Raw genomic sequence first — 23,194 nt, forward strand, 5'->3', positions numbered from 1 at the left:
ACTAAAGGATCATAGATTTGTCTTGTTTGAGATGGTACTGATCAATATGTGCCTCTTTAATTTTCAGCATCTACTGAAGAGTGCCTTGATGTACTGGGTATCACAGAAAATACAAATCAAAGCAAACTTTCAGCATCCCAGCGGGAAGTTCCCGAAGAGGAAAGCCAGCATGAGCTGCCTAGCAGAACAAATCCTTTTCTTAAAGAAATGTTCAAAATGTTGGTGGAAGGTGTCAAAGTAGCCATTGTAAGTAATTAGATATTGTCCACATTAAATAAAGCATGTTTCATAAAGTTCCTTTATTGGGAACTTTTAATGCATGAAGTATTCTGTCCATAAACGCTTTCCTTACTGTCTCAATTAAGCTATGGCATTAAAAGGGCTGTTTAGCCTCCCAGTTACTCTGCAGTTGTAAAAAAATAAATGCATCTGTTCTAATTTTTATCTTAACATTTAGCAAATTTGTGCTTCTTGAACAAGCACACTAGACTTCTGTGTAGTCCACAAATTTGCTTTGTCTCTTAAACCTCAACATTTCAGTTTGGAGCCTATAAAACAAGATCTGCTGTACATCCACTGATGATGGAGAGCTTGAGCAATTTCTCTCTATAATATATTTTGCAGTTGAGAAGGAGAATTTTTTTGTTTTTGTCAATTGTAGCCAAAGGGTTGATACTAGCATACGGGTGGTAGCCTGTTCACCTATCCAAGGTGATCTTGTTTTGCTTGGGTAATTTGAAATAGTTTTATTGGAAAACAGCTTACTGGTTTTTGTTTCTTTATTTCTCTTAGACTATCTTTATAAAAAGTAGCTCAACCTAATTTTCTTTCTAGCTCTGGAAAATTAAGTTTGTTAGGTCAAAGGAGGTGATCCTGCCCCTCTACTCTACTCTCATGAGACCTCACTTGCAGTATTGTGTACAGTTCTAGTGTCCTCAACATGAAAAGGACATGAAACTGTTAGAACAAGTCCAGAGGAGGGCCACAAGGATGATCAGGGGACTGGAGCACCTCCCATATGAAGATAGGCTGAGAAAGTTGGGGCTGTTCAGCCTGGAGAAGAGAAGGCTGCGTGGACACCTCATAGCAGCCTTCCAGTATCTGAAGGAGGCCTATAAGGATGCTGGGGAGGGACTCTTCATTAGGGACTGTAGTGATAGGACAAGGGGTAACAGGTTCAAACTTAAACAGGGGAAGTTTAGATTGGATCTAAGGAAGAAATTCTTTACTGAGAGGGTGGTGAGGCACTGGAATGGGTTGCCCAAGGAAGTTATGAATGCTCCATCCATGGTTGGTGTTCAAGGCCAGGTTGGACAAAGTCTTGGGTGTCATGGTTTAGTGTGAGGTATCCCTGCCCATGGCAAGGGGGTTGGAATTAGATGATCTTAAGGTCCTTTCTAACCCTAACTATTCTATGTTATCTTTCCATCATGCTTTACTTGTATTCACCAAAGATGGCAGTTTTCTTTTTGTGAGCACAAGCATCTCAGTCCAATGCCTGGTTTCTAATCTTTTGAAGTAGTTCATTCAGAAGCAGGTGATTAACATAGAAGGACTACTCATTAAAATAAGCAAAAAAAAAACCCCACCTTTTATGTTTAAACCCTCTACATCACAATTCACATTGTTTGGATTGTTGTATAGTCCATCTAATTGAAAATCCATTTTTTTCTTAATACTGGCAGATTGAGAAAAATGTGCTTATTTTCTTAGACTGAATTCTTCAGTTTTTAGTAGAACACTTTTTAAACTGTAATAATGATCTTTAAACTGAAACACTTTATTTTGGTAGAGAAATAGAATCATAGAATCATAGAACAGTTAGGGTTGGAAAGGACCTTAAGATCATCTAGTTCCACCCCCCCTGCCATGGGCAGGGACACCCCACACTAAACCATGTCACCCAAGGCCTCATCCAACCTGGCCTTGAACACCGCCAAGGATGGAGCATTCACAACCTCCCTGGGCAACCCATTCCAGTGCCTCACCACCCTCACAGTAAAGAATTTCTTCCTATTATCGAATCTAAACTTCCCCTGTTTAAGTTTGAACCCATTACCTCTTGTTCTGTCACTACAGTCCCTAATGAAGAGTCCCTCCCCAGCATCCTTGCAGGCCTCCTTCAGATACTGGAAGGCTGCTATGAGGTCTCCACGCAGCCTTCTCTTCTCCAGGCTGAACAGCCCCAACTTTCTCAGCCTATCTTCATACAGGAGGTGCTCCAGTCACCTGGTCATCCTTGTGGCCCTCCTCTGGACTTGTTCCAACAGTTCCATGTCCTTTTTATGTTGAGGACACCTGAACTACACACAATACTCCAAGTGAGGTCTCACGAGTGCAGAGTAGAGGGGCAGGATCACCTCCTTCGACCTGCTGGTCACGCTCCTTTTGATGCAGCCCAGGATACGGTTGGCTTTCTGGGCTGCAAGCGCACACTGAAGCCGGCTCATGTTCATTTTTTCATCGACCAACACCCCCAAGTCCTTCTCCGCAGGGCTGCTCTGAATCTCTTCTCTGCCCAACCTGTAGCTGTGCCTGGGATTGCTTCGACCCAGGTGTAGGACCTTGCACTTGGCATGGTTAAACTTCATAAGGTTGGCATCAGCCCACCTCACAGGCGTATCGAGGTCCCTCTGGATGGCATCCCTTCCCTCCGGCGTATCAACCGAACCACACAGCTTGGTGTCATTGGCAAACTTGCTGAGGGCGCACTCAATCCCACTGTCCACGTCACTGACAAAAATCTTTGTCTTTACATTTTGATTGTATTAACTGTGTGTTGTGTAATGTGAAAAACTTGGTAAATGGAAATTCTAACTCTGTAATACTAAAAAACCTGTCTCTTACTTAGGGCACCAGCAGAATGAATGTACCGAAGCAACAGTGGAAACGAATCCTTTTGTCATGTAAGGACACATTCCGTACACAACTTGGCAGGCTTCTTGTACACAACTTGTCTCCAACAAGGCCACTGCAAGAGAGAAAAGAGACTTTGGAGTTGGTACATGAAATAAATCACCAAGAGATTATGCGTGACTGTCTCAGCCCAAATTTGCAAGTAAGTTCAAGAGTGTGGAAAAAAGTTTGTAAAACCTGTATTCAATGTTTTTCTTTAAATTTTTTAGTTATTTAGAACTGTACATAGCTAAAGTTGTTCGCTGGTGTTTTAGCAATGTTCAGTGTAATGACAAGGTTATGTCGTACAAAATGCTTATGTGTACCTCTGAAATTGCTATATTACCCTGAGGGTAGACAGTTTTCTAAAAGGGAGGATAGAATGATGATCTTAGAATCATAGAATGGTTTGGGTTGGAAAGGACCTTAAGATCATTTAGTTCCAACCCCCCTGCCATCAGGAGGGATGCCTCACACTAGTCTGTGTCGCCCAAGGCTCTGTCCAGCCTGGCCTTGAACACTGCCAGGAATGGAGCACTAACAACTTCTTTGAAGTGCCAGTGCCTCACCACCCTCACAGTAAAGAACTTCTTTCTTGTATCTAACCTGAACTTCCCCTATTTAAGCTTAAACCCATTATCCATTGTCCTATTGCTATAGTCTTTGATGAAGAGCCCCTCTCTGGTGTCCTTGTAGGCCCCTTTCAGATATTGGAAGGCTGCTAAGAGGTCTAAATGATGATGTCTGTAATGTCTAGATCTGTTGACTCTGCAGCACATCAACATCACATCTCCGTTGTAGGGCAGAAGCAAAAGGTTGTACTAGTTTTAACATGAAGAATTTTACTAAGGATGCTAGAACTTAAGCAGATTAATGAAGGAATTACCCTTGCCTTGGAACTCTCAACTGCATATTTCCTGAAACTTGTAAGAACTGATTGCCAGTAGATTTTAAGGGGCAGTCAGTCCTCAATCAAAGCAGTACTCCATCTTTTCTTATTTAGCCTTTATTGATTCTTAAAGTGGTATTGTGTATTCTATGTTCTTAACTCAAATAGCCAAACAGTTTCCCCTGCCTTTCTGGGTTTGTCAGGAAAAAGCTTCTCTTGATTGTACCCTTAGTGCACATTCTAAAGAAAGCATTTCTTAGAGCCATGATCAGAAATGGGGTAAGAATGTTGCTGTTTGAGACCTTTGGGAACTGCAAGAATGAAAGAAATTATGTAAGATAGGCCACAGTTTGACTTACTATATAGTAATGAGAGAAAGTGCTTATTGGATGAACCTATGACACTTACATGTTTCTGATCACATATATGCTGTTCAGTTGACACTTTTACCAGTAAGAAAAGACCTGACATTCTAGAAGTGGCTGCTTTGGGAGAGTGTCACATTGAGTGCATTTATGCCCTGTGTCTGCTTAGCTTCATTATGTCAGCTCTAATTTGGTTACTCAAATAAGGTGTAGCATTACTGCCAGGCAAAAATAGGAGTGCCTAGCACATATTTTCTGAAGTATAAACAAGGCTGCAGGAGCTGAGTGCTTGGAAAATAAACTTGGATTTCCTATAAGCCATTTGAAGTCTCAAGATGGTGGAGGACATTTTAGCATGTGGAGGATTAAATTCAGCATATTTTCTACTTTCATAAAAGTTGCTCTTCAAACATTAAAATGGGCATTTTTTTAAAATTTCAGAAGAATTAGAAGAAATCTGCTCAGGCTGACTAGGAAAGGGAATAAAGCTGAAATTAAAACCTGCTCAGCGTTGTGTTTTGGAAATGAGAATAACCGTACATCTGTTTTCCTCTCTTCCCTTCTTTTCATCTTCTAGCATGGACCTAAATTAGTGCTTTATTTGTGTGAGTTAATGCACAATCACAGTGATGAAATGACCAAAGAAGAGCAAAGAGCAGTAGGAGACCTTGTGAATACATTGAAATGTTGTGGCTATAAATGCATTCCCCTGAGCCCCCGACCAAAACCAGATCTAATAAAAGCTTTGAAAGAGGTTTGTGAATAGAAATTATACTTTAAAAAGTGGGTATATTTGAGAGAATTATCTGTAAGATGGGGTCAGATTTTTACTGCAGACAATGGTTTTGTTTGTTTCGTGCACGGCTTATGCTTTTGGGGATTCTCTTTGGGTTCTGAATACTTCTGTCACTCATATTCAATGCTTCACAGCAAGCACATGCTAAATCTTCCTGTTTAAACATATTACTTAACCCAGACAAAGGCAAGAGTTTGTAATTAGCTACTGGTGTATCTCGTTGGGGGAAGAAATTTTTATGGTTCCTTTAAAAAAAATACAGAATTCAGATATAATGTAATAAAACTGTGATAACTGAAATGATATCTTGATGGTTTTAAACACTATGAAGGTATCAGTTGAACAATTTTCTTAGTCTTTCTTCTTTAAATTGGCACATCTGTTAGCTTCTGCTTCTTTATTTTGTCCATTTAAAAATAAGTAATGTATGAAACTTCCATTCAGGATCAGAAGAAATATGAGATGGAAGAAGGTGTGAACAAAGCTGCTTGGGAGAAGACAATGGCTAACAACCGGCAAAAGTAAGTGCCACCTTAAAGGGGCTGCATGGGTCAGTTTTCACTCATTTGGCATTTCACCCATAATTTTAAAGCTGTTGTGTCTGTCCATTCACCTCTCCTGTTATGGGCTGTGCAATAAATGCAAGGCAGGTGCCCCTGCAACTAACTGATCTTCAGTGAATAAAATATTGTGTTAATTGTATTATTTCAGCACTTTTTGAAGCTATGTAGACTGCTGCTATTTGGCATAATGTAAATTTTGGTAGCTTGTGGTGGTTAGATTGTAAGTTTTGCCATAAAAATCAGATCTGAGATGCACACGTGTTTCAGTGTAGGCAACTAATAGTTGTAAAGGTCAGCTCAGTTAAGAGATAAGACTTTACTATGTTAAATATCTTAAGAGATTTGAGCGGTGGTAAATTACTGTTCTTAAGATATTTATTATAATGACTATACATTAACTAGTAAGCCATACTAATATATATCTGTTGATTTTCTGATGGCTTAGCTTGGCTTTTGCCACAAGTAATAGCTTTTTTGAAAGCCCAAGAAGCAGAAGTTATTCCTGAGTATTGTGAAAATCATGTAGGCTTAGCTGCTTTGCATCTGCCATAATGAACTATGGGTATCTACTGCCAAGTTGACTGTATATTATAAGGCATTTTGGTGTCTTGCCTTCACTTTACAGTGTGTTTATTTGACATTTTAAATCAACTCTCTTTCCTTAGTCTCTTTCAACGTCTGGATACAAAATCTAAAGACATTTCTAAAATAGCCGGAGACATCACACAAGCTGTGTCTCTGTCACAAGGAATGGAAAGGAAGAAAGTAATCCAGCACATCAGGGGGATGTATAAGGCAGAGCTGAGTGCCAGCAGACACTGGGAGGAACTTGTTCAGCAGCTTACCCATGATCGGTAAGTTGTTCTCTCATCCCAGTGAAAAAATGAGAGGAGACAGACTCTATGCCTGATACATGCTTCCCATTCTACTTAGAGGCACATGAAATGTAGATGATTAGCGAAAGTAATTCTCATTTTAACATCATATGTTTAAACACTTGATTTATTCTTCAATTTTTTAGGGTTAGTAGCCAAGTCCTGTTTCTATGCCATTTAGACAGCTTTTTTGGCAGATATATTTTGCTCTACTAGAATGAAGAATGTCATAAAAATTCCATATCTGGCATTACACTGATGGAATAACAACATTTTGGGGGTCATGTTATTCACATTAGCATCCAGGTATTGTGCTCACTAATCTGTGTGGAACAAAAGATGTCTTGACACAAAACAAAACAATGGTATTTTTACCACTGCAGAATTAGTATTATGCCATGCTTGCAGCAGCTGAGTTTTCAAAATAAAGTATTGGATGCATTGTATTGCTGTTCTGATCAGAATTTTCCACTTCAAGAGCAGTCTTGCAGTAGTAGCTCACGAGTAGTCAGTCAGTGGGGTAGCTTATGAGAATAAATTACAGATTGTCTTTTGATACTTTTTCAGAAAAAATTGCCCAGTGTATTACTCTAAAACTTTTGCCTTTCTACTATTTAAAGAAAAACAGAATGCATAAACATGTATACTCTTTTTTCTTTAGAGCACTCTGGTATGACCCAGTCTATTACCCAGCTTCTTGGCAACTGGATCCAACAGAGGGCCCAAACAGAGAGAGGCGTCGCTTGCAGAGGTGCTACCTGACTATTCCAAACAAGTATCTTCTCCCAGACAGGCAGAAACAGGAAGGTAATTACAACATCTTCTAGGAGCATACCTCAATTGTAATGACTACTAGTGCCTTATCATTTGTGGGGTTTTTTATAGGCATGATAAAAACTCCATTATGTTATCTATTTGAAGACAAAACACATTCTTCTCACTCTTCTACTGTAAAGGACAAAGCTGCAAGTGAACATATAAGGTAGGGTTTGAGTAATGCTTATCTCTCTTTCCTGCCTTCTACTATTCCAATGAAACAGTTCCCCTTGCCTTTTTGTCTAAATAAAAATTGAAAAATAATCAAGTGAGATAAGAGACTTTTCTGCTGTACTCATGAGCAAAAGATCAGAGTTACTAACCTATATTTTCTGAGTCTTTAAACAGTCTATCTCCATGACTTCAGAAATCATTAAAAGCAAACACCATTTGGTGTGATATGGGGATGGGACTTCTGTGGGATAACCTGATGGGATTTCTTTACTTATTTGTCACTTAGATATCTAAGACAGGCAGTGCTACTAGATCCGGTAGGTCTTTTCATCAGTGTTCAAAAGCAAATTGTATTTTCATTCTCTCTGCTTTTACCGTTGTGCTACTCAAGTCTGCAGTTGTATCGGTTTACCATCTATTACAGGCCTAAAATATCTATACTGCCTAAAATAATAGCCAAGAGCACACAAAGAAATAAATACAAATACAGTAATGTGCAAGTCTAGAAAGTTGAGGTTCTATTTTCTTCCCTTCCTTGCAATTTGAACCATTAGAATCATGATGTTGAAAAGTCTGAAATGGTAGCCTTTGAGGCTGTTAGTCTTAGGTACATGCTGAAAGGTACATAAATCCATGGGCAATAATACACTTTGAAATATTTCAGAGTTAATCGAAGATGTATAAGTGTAGCACCTTCTAGAGAGACTGCTGGTGAACTGCTGCTAGGTAAGTAGATTTTGCAGTCCTTGTAAATATTTTTGTGCAAGATTCTCCTGTATACATAAACTCAGCTGACTCTTTTTAAAGTAATCGAGCTGTTGCCTGTATTTACATCTACTTTATAGATAAGTTTTGCCTTTCTTCCCTGTTATTTGCATGAGTGCTATTTGGACTGTAGTTAAGTTTTAAAGTTGCAGACTTAAAAACTTAAACTTGCTAAAAGATGTGGAATGATAAATTCTCTTCCTGTCAAGTACAGTCTTGCCCAGGTACTATTCTTAGTATTCCTAACCCTTGGACACTGTTTACATAACACTAAGATGCATTATACAAAAAGTAATATCATGTACCTTTTTACAACTGTTTTTTCCTGCAGGAAAATGTGGCATGTATTTTGTTGAAGACAATGCTTCAGACACAATTGAAAATTTGGTAAGTATTAGAGCATATTGTCTAGCTTTTAATATTTCCAAACTATGACCGTGAGTAACTTTTGTTTACTGCCACTGAGATTGCCAGAGTACTGGAGTCAGAGGTCTCTGGAAAGGCCAGCCAAACTGTCTAGTACTACAGTTAGAGGTCTCTGGACAAGGCTTCTGTTGCCTCTGGCTGCAGAATCTGCAGTGACAGAAAAAAGCAAAGATATGGGCCTGGGGCTGAGAGAGGATGAGAAGGGATGTGGGAAGGCTTCTGTCCAATGTTGGTTGTTGCTCTGAGTTCAGCAATGTAAGTGCTTGAGCTTGCTTTGATCTGCACCTGAGATAACTTTTCTTACTGGAAGCTGGAGCACTAGGAAGTACAGAAACTCACAAGTGTATGAACTGTGCTGTTCTCTATAGCATAGGATGTTCTCACTCCCCCCTTATCCTGTACAAGAGGACTATCTCATGGAGGAAACTGGACCTGACCTAATTCTTTTGATAATATGTCAGAGCCTTTGTGTAAGCTTATATATCCAAGAGACATGTCAGAACAATAAAGATATGGGTTATATTGCTGAAAGCATAAAACTATTTTCAGGGAGCTCTTCCATGCATCCATTAAGCACACAGCTGCTGTGATTTAAGATGTTACTAGCTGTTTTGCTGCTTTGTCTTTCATGGAACTGTCAGAATTGGGATTTGTGGCAAAGCTTTACTTGCTCTGGTTGGCTGTCCAATATTTTAGCTTAAGAGACAGTGAAAAGATGGCATTATGTGTTAGTGCTATGGAACTGGAGCAGCTGAGGAGTATGCATGTCCACTCTCTTGAGGAGAGTGGAGGGTGGGAAACATGTATGAAGAAAATCACAACAATGTCTTAAAAAATCACAGCAAAACTAAAGTTTGCCTTACAAATGGCTACATGCTGGCTGCATCTAAAGGTTGGCTGCAACCCTTAAAGAAAAGCATTTCTTCTTTAAAATCTTACTGTTCAAAACAACTTTTTGAATTGCACATTCTGCAGAGTTTTCATGGAGAAACTGAACCAGCATCATTTTCTTGGACCTATGAGGAAATTAAGGAAGTTCATAAGCGCTGGTGGCAGTTAAGAGACAATGCCGTGGAAATATTTCTAACAAATGGCAGGACTTTACTCTTGGCTTTTGATAACACAAAGGTAATGTGGCACTGATGTGTAATATATCAAAGCATTTTGCTTTGTTGCCTTAACATGTATGTTCATGCATTGGTTTTTAAGGAGACCTGTTGCATGGATTTATTAATTTCTGTCTAATAACTTTGAACAAACTTTGCTCATCTAGACTGCTAGACGAACACAGTCATGTTGTAAAACACATCTCTGATGTACTAAGACACAGAAGAATCTTAGTAATGCTAAACAATAGTGCATTATGGCATATATCTGGAAATTTGTAAAATGAGAGAAACTTACTAAGTCTTGATAGTTTGAAGCTTTTTAAATTACATAATTAAATCTGTGGTATTTTCTTCTAGGTCCGTGATGATGTGTACCACAACATCTTAACTAACAATTTGCCTAACCTTTTGGAATATGGAAATATTACTGCTTTGACCCACCTGTGGTGCACAGGACAGATTACTAACTTTGAATATCTGACTCACTTAAATAAACATGCGGGCCGTTCCTTCAATGATCTCATGCAGTATCCAGTATTTCCTTTTATACTTTCTGACTACATCAATGAAACACTGGACCTAAATGATCCATCAGTATATAGGTAATATGAAATGTTTGGAACTGGTTATTTCCAAAGAGTTGAACTGATCATCCAGTATAGCTTTTTAACTTCATTGTACTAAACTGCACACATATACGAATGGAATTGTTCAAGGGCAAGCCTGATCTGTAGTAACTCTGGGCTTGTTACAGTAAGTGAGTGCTTCATCTCAAATATTTAAATAAAATGCCTAGTATTATGAGTGTGTATAAAATCTAATGATGCTGTGATTTGGACTTATTTACTGTCTTAATGGGATATGGATAGTTGACAGATTTAAATAAAAGCTGGATGTTTAAATTGATGTGAATGAAGACTTGCAGGCCAATTAGTGAAAGTTGAATAGAAAAGGAAACAATATTGTACATTACTTGGCCAGTCACAAAATCATATTGTCTACATTGTGAATTGTCCCACTGTGGTGAATTTCTGTTAAGCCAATTTAACATGTGTGTGCACAAAGTCTTTGCCTTTATGTGATGCCTCTGATTTGACAGAGGCACTTTTCATTTGCTTGCCTGTTTCTGTGCTATGGTGGGTAGCCTGTGGGTCTGAGTTTGCCTTCAGCACTAACTGAAAGTGACCTTTTTGTTTTCTGAACTCTTGTAAAGTGCTATTAAATTTTGCTTGTCACTTTCATTATATTAAAGGCGTTATTAAAAATAATGAAGTATTAAATGATGTGAATCAATATCTTTATAAAAATGACAAGATATCAGTATTACTTCTATTACAGAAATCTGGTTAAACCAATAGCCGTGCAGTCTAAAGAAAAAGAGGATCGTTATGTGGATACTTATAAGGTAATTTGGATAACCTGTTTCTTGCCTTTTTCCTGTGTATAAATGTTATGGAGGCTTAAGTTTTTCTAACCTATATTGATGGGGTGAAAAGAAACCACAAAGTATTTTATGCCTCTGGTATTCTCATTTTCAGTATGCTGTGTTGCTTGGGAATTGCTTTATAACATGCCTGTAACCTGTGTTTGTCCCTCTGCCTGAAATCTTAAATCAATCTAGTCTTTCCATGCAATACTGCTGAGGAGGTTAAATTGATATCTTCTTACATATGGCCACACATATTTAAATATCCCTAAAAATCAGAATGATAACTTACTGCTGTTTGTTTGAAATTACTTCAGTGGAACTTACGTCTGTTCTTTATTTGATAAGAGAGAAAGTACTTGTTTTCCCTTGTGTACTCTGTTATTTTAACATGCCCTAATATGATTACAATGCTCTTTGCTTTTTTTTCTCTTCAGAATGTTTTAAAGGCTGTAGGAAATAACAACATGCTGGGGAGTTAAAGCATCTGCAGCTGAACCTCCAAACATGTCTATATCATCGTGGTTTAATGCATTATTTGCAGATGTTTTTTCCATTTAGTATTGAAAAATCTTTGCAATGACTCCACTGTGTTAGAAAATGAGGGGAAAAACTAAAGCAAAAGTAATAAATAACAGAAAAGATTTAAATCTGCTTAAGACTGATACTGAACTGGATTGTAAAAGTGATCATGTCTTTAGACACTTAAAATTTGATTCCAAATCACTTTGAAATGTATGTTCTTTTAAAAGTTTCAAGTTTTATTCCTAGACAATTTAGGCAAGCTCTTATTTCTGTGACTGGAGTGCAGTCTAAGTAGGAGGTTTATATTGAGTTTTTTTCTGCTACTTTTCTAGTATTTGGAAGAAGAGTACCGTAAAGGAGCACGAGAGGATGATCCAATGCCTCCTGTACAGCCATATCACTATGGATCTCATTATTCCAACAGTGGAACTGTGCTTCATTTTCTAGTTAGGCTGCCACCTTTTACTAAAATGTTTTTAGCCTATCAAGGTAAAGTTACTTTTGCTTGCATTTGCCTTTCACATCTGGGCCTTGTCCCACTGACCCAGGAATGCTATTTCTTACTCTGTTTAGCATAGTTTATCAATCCCAAATAGCTGAGTTCAATAAAACTGAATCTGGTATGCTTTCCTAGTAGACCCATTCTGAAATTTTCAGTCTAGACCATAAAGCTGTACATCTTACATTTATAACTTGATCTGGAATAAAAAGATGACCTTAAGTCCATGTCTAACATGTAGTAATTGAGATAGAAGAATTCCAAATGTTCTCAGCTAACTGGAGAGCAGTTAACTAAGAAGTTGCAAGTGTACAACTGTTATGCTGTCTGCCATTGATATAACAAATTCAGTCTGGATTTCTTTACAGATCAAAGTTTTGACATCCCAGACAGAACTTTTCACTCTACCAATACAACCTGGCGACTGTCTTCATATGAATCAATGACTGACGTAAAGGAGCTTATCCCAGAATTTTTCTATCTTCCTGACTTTCTAGTTAACAGAGAAGGTATACTGAAGGATGACAAAACTGTATTCCCGGAACAGCTGTATGGTTGACCCTATAGGTTGAAACTGAGAACATTTATATCCCTAGACTGAATATTCTAAGTAGTAGATGTATGGGAGAAACTGGCACGTTTGCAGGATATGCTAAAAAAGCTGTTATGTAGTACTTGGGAGAAGTCTTTTCATAATTATGTCAGCAGTGCAAAGATGTTTCCTGTTGTCTGATTTTTCCATTTGAAAGTGTTTTTACAGCTTGAATGTGTCTGGGGAGGTGGGGTGGCTTGTTAATGGTGCCGCTTTGCTGATCAGCAATCTCTGTGCTTGATGCCTACCTTTCACAGAACTGTATAAAGACCTTTTTGAAGTTACTGTCAACTAAAATGTTGGAACATTTACTTCCCTCTCTGTAGGTTTTGATTTTGGAGTACGTCAAAATGGTGACAGAGTTAACCATGTCAATCTTCCACCTTGGGCTCGTAATGATCCTCGTCTCTTCATCTTGATTCATCGTCAGGCCCTAGAGTCTGACCATGTTTCCCAGACAATCTGTCACTGGATTGACTTGGTATTTGGTTATAAGCAAAAAGGCAAGGCCTCTGTTCAGGCTATTAATGTCTTTCATCCTGCAGTAAGTATTTGTTAAGCACTGTGTTTGCTTATTGTACATAGAAACTTAAAGTTCGGTCTGACATACTTGGAAAACATCCAGCATGAAGCAAGATCCCTTGCTTGTGAAGTCTTGAATAGGAAAAGGCTTTAACCATTTCAGTGCAGAACTGATAAGATCCCAGGAACTGCTGTGAGACGTAGTGAATTTGTTTGCTTTTCTTGCCTTGTGATACGTGTAGGGGTGATCAGGTATGGGGTTCAGCCTTTCTGGATAGTTGTTTGCAGTGGTATGTAGGTACTATGTTTACCTGCTTCCATGTTGTTCAGAAGAAGCTTTTAATTTAGGCAGATAGTGCTGCAGCTTTTGATACAATTAAAATAGTTGTTTGTCCTGAGCTCATTACTTGTGTTCTTCCTTTCATATACATCTTGTACTTTGTCCCTCTAATGAGCACTTCACCTCCAGTAAATTTAATTTCAAATAAGTCTTCATTAAATGTAAAGAATTCCAGAATTTCACTACTTAATTGTAACAAATATCTTGGATTCTATCGTTTAGCTTCAGTCCTTACAATCACAAGGCTTGCCCAACCAGGCAGTCCTGGTTTCAAAAGCATTGAGATGTTATCCATGTATTTGTTCATTCTACAGCTGGAAGAGCTAATAAAACAGTAGTATTTGTCAGTGGTGGCTTTTTCTTTTCAAGTAGCCATCAGCTGCTTTCCTTCCTTATTTTGTGCTTAAGTATTGATCTAGTTACTACCTTAGGTCTCAGGTATTAAGTCTGTGTGAGTGTGTTCATTGTTTTTTTGGTTTTTTTTTTAAAGTGAAAAGTCAAGGTCTTTGTCAGTGTGACTGAGGAAAAGTGTGGTACAGAGAGAGGCATGAAAAAGACAAGTAGAGAGAACTTCTACGTTCCTGAACTATGAAGGTTCTTTCTCCTTCTGCACCCCCAACCAGAGCTTTAACATGTTAATTAAAAAGATAAAGAAAACAAACCTTTTCAATTTTTTCTTTATCAGACAGAAACCTGTCTGGTTTTGCACAGACTGGTAAAGGTCTACTGAGAACCCCTTTAACAGAAATTAGTCATGGAATACACATGGGAGCAGCTCCCATGGTAAATCTTAAAAGTGGTAGTTACCTCCATCAAATATGTAGTGACAAGGTTACTGTTCTCATTGGCTCTTTAGCACGGCCATTGGGGGATGGCTTCTGGTTCAAATTTTAACCAAACAAGTGAAGAGTCTGCCTCTAAATTTGTGTTCATGTGTTGAGAGATCTTCCTCAAAGACAAACCTTATTCTTGCCTCTCCTCTTTTATTTTTTCCCTCTCTAGACCTACTTTGGGATGGATGTTTCTGCTGTTGAGGATCCTGTTCAAAGAAGAGCTCTTGAAACAATGATAAAAACATATGGGCAAACACCTCGCCAGCTGTTCCATGCAGCACATGTTAGTAGACCTGGATCCAGGCTTATCATGGAGGGAGAACTTCCTGCTGCCATGGGATTACTAGTGCAGTTTGCTTTCAGAGAAACCAGAGAACACACTAAAGAAATAATATATCCAGTATGTCATTTTGATTTCAAGATGGCTTAATTATCATTTGCATGCTGTAATTGTTGTACCACTGTGTTTACAGTTTTCTCCCTAAAACTGCGACTTCCTACCCATATCATACTGTAAAGAAAATACACAAAATTAAGGTGGTAGTGAGAATTATTTTCATGGTTCTGATACATTTTGTATATATCTATATTTTGTATATAACTAAGATCTGAATTTCTTGGTTATAGCAAATAGGTGTTGTAAAGCATTTCACTTAACCATTTTTACACTTTCAGTGATGAATTCTGGAATCTGTGTGGAAAACCATAGTAGATAACCACATACTGTGCTTTCTTCCATATTTGTCCTACAGACAAAGAAAAAGTTGAACTTTCTTCACTTTAAATACTTGTTTTTCCTAAAGTCCAGTGAGAAACTGAATCCTTGCACCTAAAGAAAACAGAATTTTCCACTAACTACCTAAACTGTGAGCTTGCTACCTCAGCCCTTAAAGAAGTGAGAGAACTCCCTTAAAGCTGATAGTTCAACTGATGACACTAGAGTGTTTCATACTTGTCTTTCTAGTGTTTTTAGAATACTTGCACAGACCTTACCGTGTCATTTCTTACAGGAATGTGTATGAATAATTCTCCCTTACTAATGAAATCATGTTTTTCTGAAAACTTTTAACCACCTTTTAATTTGAACTTTATCTGTGCTTGGTTTAGAGTCCATTACCATGGATAAAAGGCTTGAAGTGGGGAGAATATGTCGGTTCCCCAAGTGCTCCAGATCCTGTTGTCTGCTTTAGCCAACCACATGGAGAAAGGTTTGGCTCTCTCCAGGCTTTACCAACTAAAGCTGTCTGTGGTTTGTCCCGCAAGTTTTGCCTTTTGATGATATATAGCAAGGAGCAAGGTATGAATTTGTGCTTATTCTCTACATGTACAATACATGTGAAAATAAGCCATAAAAAAAATGAAATCTAATGGTACTCTTATTCTCTAGTTAACTTCCCAAATTAAGTTACTTTTTTCCAAATACTGATTTATAAATCCAGTAACAACTTCCTTGTGTATGGTGTCTTTCCTGGAGGGTGGATTTTACTTGTAGTTTTCAAAACTACAATAGAGGCTTCCTCTCTAAGTTGATATTTTTGATAACAAAACTAAGTAACCTTCTTTTTGAAGGAAAGGGCACTGGAAAATGATGCCTAGAGAAGTTGTGGCTGTCTCATTGCTGCAAGTGTTCAAGGCCAGGTTAGATGGGGCTTTGATCAACCTGATCTAGTGGAAGGTGTCCCTGCCTATGGCAGAGGGGTTGGAACTAGATGACTTTTGTCGTTTCCAACCCAAACCATTCCATGATGCTATGAAGTTATGAACAATCAATCCTCTGTCTGGAAGTATTGTCAGCCTTTTCCCCTTTTATTCACTTCTAGTGGAGAACATTTCTTCCAACATTTCTTCAAAAAAGCTTTGTCCAGGTTGCAAACTGTCTTTAGAGAACACTCAATGTTTAAATAGTTTCTGAAAGCTCTTTATAATACACTATGGATTAAGCCACAGCCCAACAGAAAACATCTTGTTTTGTAACTTCAGGGGTTTTTATATTCTAGCTTGTGGTAAAACATGGACCTGAGATTTTTATTGTTGACTAAAAAAAGTGATCAACTTCTTGGTTGCACGTGCAATGCAATATTGTGTGCCTTCCTTCAGGTGTGAGAAGCATGCACAGCACAGATATTCAGTGGTCAGCTATCCTGAGCTGGGGATATGCTGATAACATTTTAAGACTGAAAAGCAAGCAAAGTGAGCCTCCAGTCAACTTTATACAGAGTTCACAGTTCCACCAGGTAAAAAAATCAGATATTTCTGCAATTTAATACTGGTAATTTAAGTAGTGGCCTGACCTGGTAGAAAGTATTCTTGCTTTCATTTTTCATGGAGATGAGCATCCAAACACCACTATCTAATACGTTTCATTCTGCTTTGGAGTGTGTCTCGTTGCTCTAGTGTGTATCATCCCTGAATGTGCTCCTGTACTAGGTAAAGATACCTTTTGAATGCCTTTGATCTTTGTAGCTCTTACGTCCTATAGAATATTGGTGTGCATTTATAAAAGCTTAAGTTCTGGGTCAAGAAAAATGAATACAGGAAAAAATTACAGATGCTTCACATTAGAAGTAGAATTCCTCTATAGCTTAGAATTCTTCTGAAAAAGATTGTCTAAAAGATTGTTGGGGAACACTGCATAATCTCTGTGCTGCAGTGGTTGGTGAGATTCTACACAAAAGATTTTGGCTGATGATATGGTTGTAGATCTAGAAGTCTGCAGTGATTCTCTACACTAGCTGTAAATTCTGGGGTACACAGAGTTTTCCTCTTTGCTTGGTTTCCAAAGTAATAACAAATATGACTTAGAGCAGGTATATTTTAACTCTTGGATTTCTTTAGCTTAGGTATTTTACATGTCTCTCCAGTCAGAATAGGTTCTGTTCTAATTTTTTCTGGCTTTGCTTTGTTTTTCCAAGGTAACAAGTTGTGCTTGGGTGCCAGACAGTTGTCAGCTGTTCACAGGCAGTAAATCTGGTGTCATCACAGCATATATGAACAGATTTACTAGCAATACGGTAAGTTCCATTGGATAGGATTTATATTTAAGGATTTAGCTGTATGCACTGCTTCAGCTTTTCTTTAAACAGGAAAAGTGAGAAAAGGGGATTGTTATATTCGGAACAATTTCTAAAAAGATTTTGAATTTTTTTAAATTCTAAATATAATTTCTAAAAGGATTTCAAGTTCTTATTTAGTGTTCTTTGACATTGGTAAATAGATTTATCTCAGCATGGGTTTTTTGTTTTGTTTTTTTTTTTTTTTTTAAGATGGTGTTCTCATACTGCTAGCCTCTAGTCAGCCCTCATCATCTGAATACACATACAGCTCCAACTATATTCAGACTAGGGCTTGGAACTGAAGCACTCTGGCACAATGAAGTCCCCTACGTTAGGGAGTAACTCCTGTGAAGGGTAGAGAGCTTTTCAAAGCCTTAATTGAAACTGTGGAATGCATTTTCCCAAAGTAAACATTTCAAATGCAGAAGACACTTAGACTATGAAAAACCAGGATGAAATCTCAGACAAGATATATATGTTAACCACAAAGCCTTTTTCTTCACTTTGTCCTATTCCCCAAGGGGAAAAGCTGTGAGGCGGGAAGGAAGAAGAGTAACTTGCATTACTTAATGCATTAGCGGAAGATATTGAGATACTAGTAGAGATCACCCTAAAACTATCTGGAAACAACCATAGTATAAAAACATAAATAGAAATTGAAATTCATCTTCTGGTTCAGACTGAATGTGAGTTCTGTCTGACTTTGCCAACAGTGATTTCTACTCTTCATGGTATTGACAAAGAGTTTGCAGCTTTCTTGAGAGGTAATTTTTAGGTATCTGTAGGGTTACCTGTAATAACTAAACTGAATTCTCAAATTTAGGTTAATGCAGATAGATACAGGTATTGGCAAACACATTTATAGTATTGTGCTCCTTGATGCTCTTGAATCACTGTATTAGCATGGACTAGAAGGAACCTTGATATGATCTGCTATGCCTATCCAGTTTCCTGTTTTAAATGACGGCAACAACAGATGCTTAGACTGGGAAAAGCACAAACAGCTCAAGCAAGTCAAGCTTCAGTCAGCTGGATCTAAAGTCAGGCACCTTAACTGCTCACCAGAATAGTGAACTTGTAAATAACCTGTACCAAGACTTAGATGCCAGTTAAAAGGTTTTTGGGTCCTAAAATAGAAATATATTTGCTTCTGCAATGCTAAAAAGAAACTCTAGTAGTGGGGTTTCCCTGCATTTCCTACAAACAAGTGATTTTTGTTCAGCTGTGCAGATGTTCTCTTTGAGACTCTCTTTGCTGAATTTCTCAGTGCTGACAGTTTTACATGCCCCAGGCAGACTGACCTTATGCCAATTTTGTAGCTCCTGTTGTTGAGTTCAGTTACCCAAGCCAGGGCTGCAGGGAATGCAAATGTGCTTTCTAGCATCTGTTCTGTATGCATCTTGTCAGCTGTTCAGTGATAGAGTGAACAGTGTGTTATAATGCAGTACTTGAAACATGAATATTTCTCCCTGCTTCACATTTAAAATTTCAATGCATAGACATAAAACAGATCATGTTGTTAATTGAATATAGGAATTCAAAAGCATGCTGCCAGAATTCAAAAATACTCTGTTCTGTATCTCAATTGCTCTGTTTCTTCCTAGCCTTTAAGATGGTCAAAAACCAATGAAGTACTGCTTTGAAACTGTGATTTATCTTGACAATAAGTCATACCTTCAAGAAAACCTCAGCTAAGGGTTTCTGGCTGTACAAACTACTCTAGCCTCCATTTGCTGACTATTGGGGTTGTCTTGCAAACAAAGAGAGCGTGCTTTAATGATCTGTTTGAGTAAAACTGGCAGTGATTGTTTAAATGCTCCACTCAAATGCTGTAGGCAATCATTTTGGGTAGCCAACAGAAAGAACTGCTATTTCAAGGTAGATGTATACATGCATGTTTTACCACATCTGAACACTGGTTTAGTGGTTGTTATCAAAAAGCAAGTGGGAAGTAAAAAGGGGATGTTATTTTAGCCATTACGTAATTATTTCACAACTTATTATACCTTAATACATTTGCTGCTAAAATTCTAAAAACGTGAGGAAACAAGCAGAAAAAGGCTCTGTTCTTTTACTAAGATTATTCCGATCTCTGTACAGCCAGTTGTCCTAAAGCATTAGTATTCTGATTAAGCAGCTACTTCAACTTACCCAGTTTTCAGGAAGTCTGAATCATTTAAAATTATATAACTTGAGTAAGAAGTATTATTTAGTGTTAAATTTGCTGCTTAGTTTTCATCTGGACATTTCTATATTTAAATTTACTTCCTGCATATTTTTCCATCTTGGTATCACTGAAGGACTTGGCACCAATTTGTGGAATTCCCAATAATTCCCTGTACACAAAGCAATAAGTGCTGAGCTGGGTTTTCTTTCCATTTCCAAGTGCTTCCTCTGGATGCTAAAATACTGAGACTGTCATTTTGCTGTCATGTAGAAATGGCAGTCTTGTAGAAAACAAATCATCCAATTTCGAGGTGTGTAATTGAGACAGAAGTACAATAGTTCATTTTGATTCATTAGACCACATCAAAGTGTTTGTTTAGACTAAAGCACTGGAAGCAAAATGTTGAACATTAATGATCACATTATAAAGCAGTAAACAATACTAAAGCATCAACAACATCATTAAAAGCAATAGGAACCGATTTTTGAAATCTAAGAATGAAACTTGTCTCTAGGCGTATCCTTTTCGAGCGGGAAGGGGGAAAACCAACCAAAACCAGCAACCCACCACAACAAAAAACCCAACCAAAAACTTTTTTTTTTTTTTTTTAAATGAGTTCATGTTTTACCTTGCTCTTTTCCAGCCTTCAGAGATAGAAATGGAGTCTCAAGTCCATCTGTATGGTCACACAGCAGAAATAACAAGCTTGTTTGTATGCAAACCATACAGTATAATGATAAGTGTCAGCAAAGATGGAACCTGCATCATATGGGATTTGAACAGGTACAAATATATATGTAACTTTTTCCAATGGCTTTAGTTTAAATGCCTGTTCTCTAGCTTCAGGGTATCTTTACCCTTTTAAAGTTAACTCCACTTGTTCTGTGTATATTTTAATGTGAAGTCAAATACTTACTGGTTTGTTGGTTTTTTTTTTCCCATGGACAATGCTGGAATTCTATAATGAATATGAAAAATACCATCATCATGCAAAATGCTGATTGAAATTAATATAACTCTTAAATATTTTCCTTAAAGAATCTTTTCTGTGTTTGAGTCTGAATTTCAAGCTTGTTTTCTTTATTTTCTTCAGGCTGTGCTATGTCCAGAGTCTGGCTGGACACAAGAGTCCTGTGACTGCAGTTTCAGCTAGTGAAACAACTGGTGATATTGCAACCGTTTGTGATTCAGGTATATTTTTCAGTGGAGAAAACTGTTCTGTCTTGCGGGCCAAATATATCATGAGTCTTGCTATTAAGTTAGTTACTGAGTGTGTATTAATCATCTGAGGATGCATTTGGTCAAATAGGAGCACTCTTTTTTTACATAGTAACATAATAAATTTATCCAGAAATTATCAGGCAGGTGCTGGAGGAAATACAGGGATATAAAAGCTAACAGCTTGATCTCTTTATAAAAGACTTAAAATTTCAGTGGATTCCCGGGAGACCTAAATTCTGCAAAGTTGGCTGAAATGTTGTTATTCACTCTAATAATTGTTCTTATATCACTTTAAATGCTTCCGTATCCCTAGAAGCAAGCATAGATCCTCCCCCATCTTATTTTAAACCAGGTTTTTGTACTGTTCCACAGAGTACTGTATCTCAATGAGGTCATTATGACCTGTTTGAGCAGTGGGGTTCTGAGTATCTTGTAAATTGTGTGCTCATTGACTTGAAGATTGACTGTGTGCTACAAGACTGAGTATCCGTAAAGCAGGGCCAAGTCCAAGTCCTCACACCATTTTACTGTCTATAAGGATACCAGTGTGTATTGTGTTTATCTTGAGACTGGGTGGGGAATAGGCTCCATTTAAATGCCAGAATATTGTTCCATTGATCCAAGGAGGTACAGAATAAGAAGGAAGAGAGCTTAATTTTGTTCATCCATATCGTTAGAAGGTGGTTATCGACCCAATTCTCATTTCATCTGGGGCAATCTTCTTTCTCTTTTGCCTTGAGTAAGAAGGGCCTTGCGTAGTACAATATCTTTTAGCCATCTTTTCTTACTGTAGTCCTCCATAGGCTGAACTGAAACTAAAACTGTTCCAAATCAGGGGAAGAAGCAAAGTAGTACAAGTCTGTGGTATTAAAGGACAAGGGGAAATTATTTGGTAGCTTCAGAAACCTAGTATTTATTTAAGTTTTAAACTGCCATGGAGACTTTCAGCTTCATTTCTATAGCTCACAAATCAGGTTGGATTTGGGTTTCGTGTTTTGGTTTGTTTGGTTTTTTTTCTGGTTGGGTTTGGGTTTTGGGTTTTGTTTTTTTTTTTTTATTTTTCTGGAAAATATTGTATTCTTTAATTGGTGAGGGATATCAGTTTCAATCCTTTTTAAGACAGAGCAGTAGCTGGGTTGTTAGTTCTTTAAAAGAATCAAATAATCCCAAATAACCAGGTAAGATGACTGTGCTTGCTACTTCTAAGCATTTTACTTAAAATGCAAGCCAGGGTACAAGAACTAGCTGTTTAGAGTAGATAGTATGAATTCCAGGGAAGCTCTTAGTGCTTTTTTGTTAGTACATGAAAATTGGTCATTAAATTCATATAGCATTTTGTAAGTACAATGTTCCATAAACATGAAGTGATATCTTCTAAATCACTGCAATGGCTTGGTGGTTTGCATGTTCCCTGTCACAAAAGGAAAGAAGAGGTAATTGTTCACTGCATAACACATCACTCCAAGTCATTTAAACCTTGTGATATTTCAAGAAGTTTAATTCTTTAACACTTAAAGATTCTGTTGCATAGACCTAGCTGTGGTCTAGATTTGATTTTAATGCTTCTATGCTATGTTCTGTTGCAGTTGGAGGGGGTAGTGATTTGAGACTTTGGACTGTTAATGGTGATCTCGTGGGACACGTACATTGCAGGGAAAGTATTTGCTCTGTTGCTTTCTCTAACCAGCCTGAAGGAGTGTCTGTCAACGTGATTGCAGGGGGGCTTGAAAATGGAGTTGTAAGGTAAGCTTTTAAAACATTTTTGTTAAAATGCCTTGTAACTGAGGCTCACAGTTTGAGAGCATGTGGCCAAAGATCATGCTGATATTTGACTTTAAAGAAGGTGGATGAGCTGTTGTTCAGGTTCCGATCTTAGTAGTTGCTAAATAGACTGTTTATCACCGAAATGTTTGTAAAATTAAATGTGGAGAAAAATTACTTTCTTTCAGACTATGGAGTACATGGGACTTGAAGCCAGTACGAGAAATAACATTTTCGAAGTCAGCCAAACCTATTGTAAGGTAAAAAGATCTTAAGTATACAATAAATGGATTTTTCTCTTTAGAAAAAAAACAGCAAACAGAACCACAGCAAAATATCCTTGAGTGTTGAACATGGATTTGATACAAGAACAGGAGGTAAACACCCATATCTAAAAAGAGCAATGCAATCCTGCTAATTATCCATGAAAGCAAAATAAACACAAGTGTATTTGTAATGGCAGTAATAACTAGGTTCTGCTAATGACAGATAGAAATAAGCAGGATTCCCTTGAGAACTGAACAATAGCTACTCTTCTTAAGGTTAATATTTTTTCCCTAGAATCTGTAAAAATCATGAGAT

The 23,194-nt window shown here is 37.7% G+C and overlaps 1 protein-coding gene across 2 annotated transcripts in view; it reads left to right on the plus strand.

Moving 5' to 3' along the window:
* LYST (lysosomal trafficking regulator) overlaps positions 1 to 23,194 on the plus strand; it is an 83,227-nt gene that overhangs the window by 57,135 nt on the left and 2,898 nt on the right. The window contains exons 30-52 of one of the 2 annotated variants that reach the window (XM_080615752.1): positions 68 to 246; positions 2,852 to 3,058; positions 4,727 to 4,903; positions 5,390 to 5,466; positions 6,174 to 6,362; positions 7,045 to 7,190; positions 7,269 to 7,365; positions 8,038 to 8,099; positions 8,470 to 8,525; positions 9,540 to 9,692; positions 10,031 to 10,275; positions 11,012 to 11,078; positions 11,957 to 12,113; positions 12,492 to 12,632; positions 13,042 to 13,259; positions 14,580 to 14,810; positions 15,518 to 15,707; positions 16,508 to 16,644; positions 17,323 to 17,421; positions 20,274 to 20,413; positions 20,724 to 20,821; positions 22,438 to 22,594; positions 22,801 to 22,872. In XM_080615752.1, coding sequence (XP_080471878.1) covers positions 68 to 246; positions 2,852 to 3,058; positions 4,727 to 4,903; positions 5,390 to 5,466; positions 6,174 to 6,362; positions 7,045 to 7,190; positions 7,269 to 7,365; positions 8,038 to 8,099; positions 8,470 to 8,525; positions 9,540 to 9,692; positions 10,031 to 10,275; positions 11,012 to 11,078; positions 11,957 to 12,113; positions 12,492 to 12,632; positions 13,042 to 13,259; positions 14,580 to 14,810; positions 15,518 to 15,707; positions 16,508 to 16,644; positions 17,323 to 17,421; positions 20,274 to 20,413; positions 20,724 to 20,821; positions 22,438 to 22,594; positions 22,801 to 22,872 — 3,295 coding nt within the window. Of the gene's footprint in view, positions 1 to 67; positions 247 to 2,851; positions 3,059 to 4,726; positions 4,904 to 5,389; positions 5,467 to 6,173; positions 6,363 to 7,044; positions 7,191 to 7,268; positions 7,366 to 8,037; positions 8,100 to 8,469; positions 8,526 to 9,539; positions 9,693 to 10,030; positions 10,276 to 10,994; positions 11,079 to 11,956; positions 12,114 to 12,491; positions 12,633 to 13,041; positions 13,260 to 14,579; positions 14,811 to 15,517; positions 15,708 to 16,507; positions 16,645 to 17,322; positions 17,422 to 20,273; positions 20,414 to 20,723; positions 20,822 to 22,437; positions 22,595 to 22,800; positions 22,873 to 23,194 lie in introns of those variants that run through there. The other variant, XM_080615753.1, reaches the window with a different exon arrangement.

This window comes from Psittacula echo (genome assembly GCF_963264785.1).
Source record: "Psittacula echo genome assembly, chromosome: 4".
Taxonomy (NCBI): domain Eukaryota; kingdom Metazoa; phylum Chordata; class Aves; order Psittaciformes; family Psittacidae; genus Psittacula; species Psittacula echo.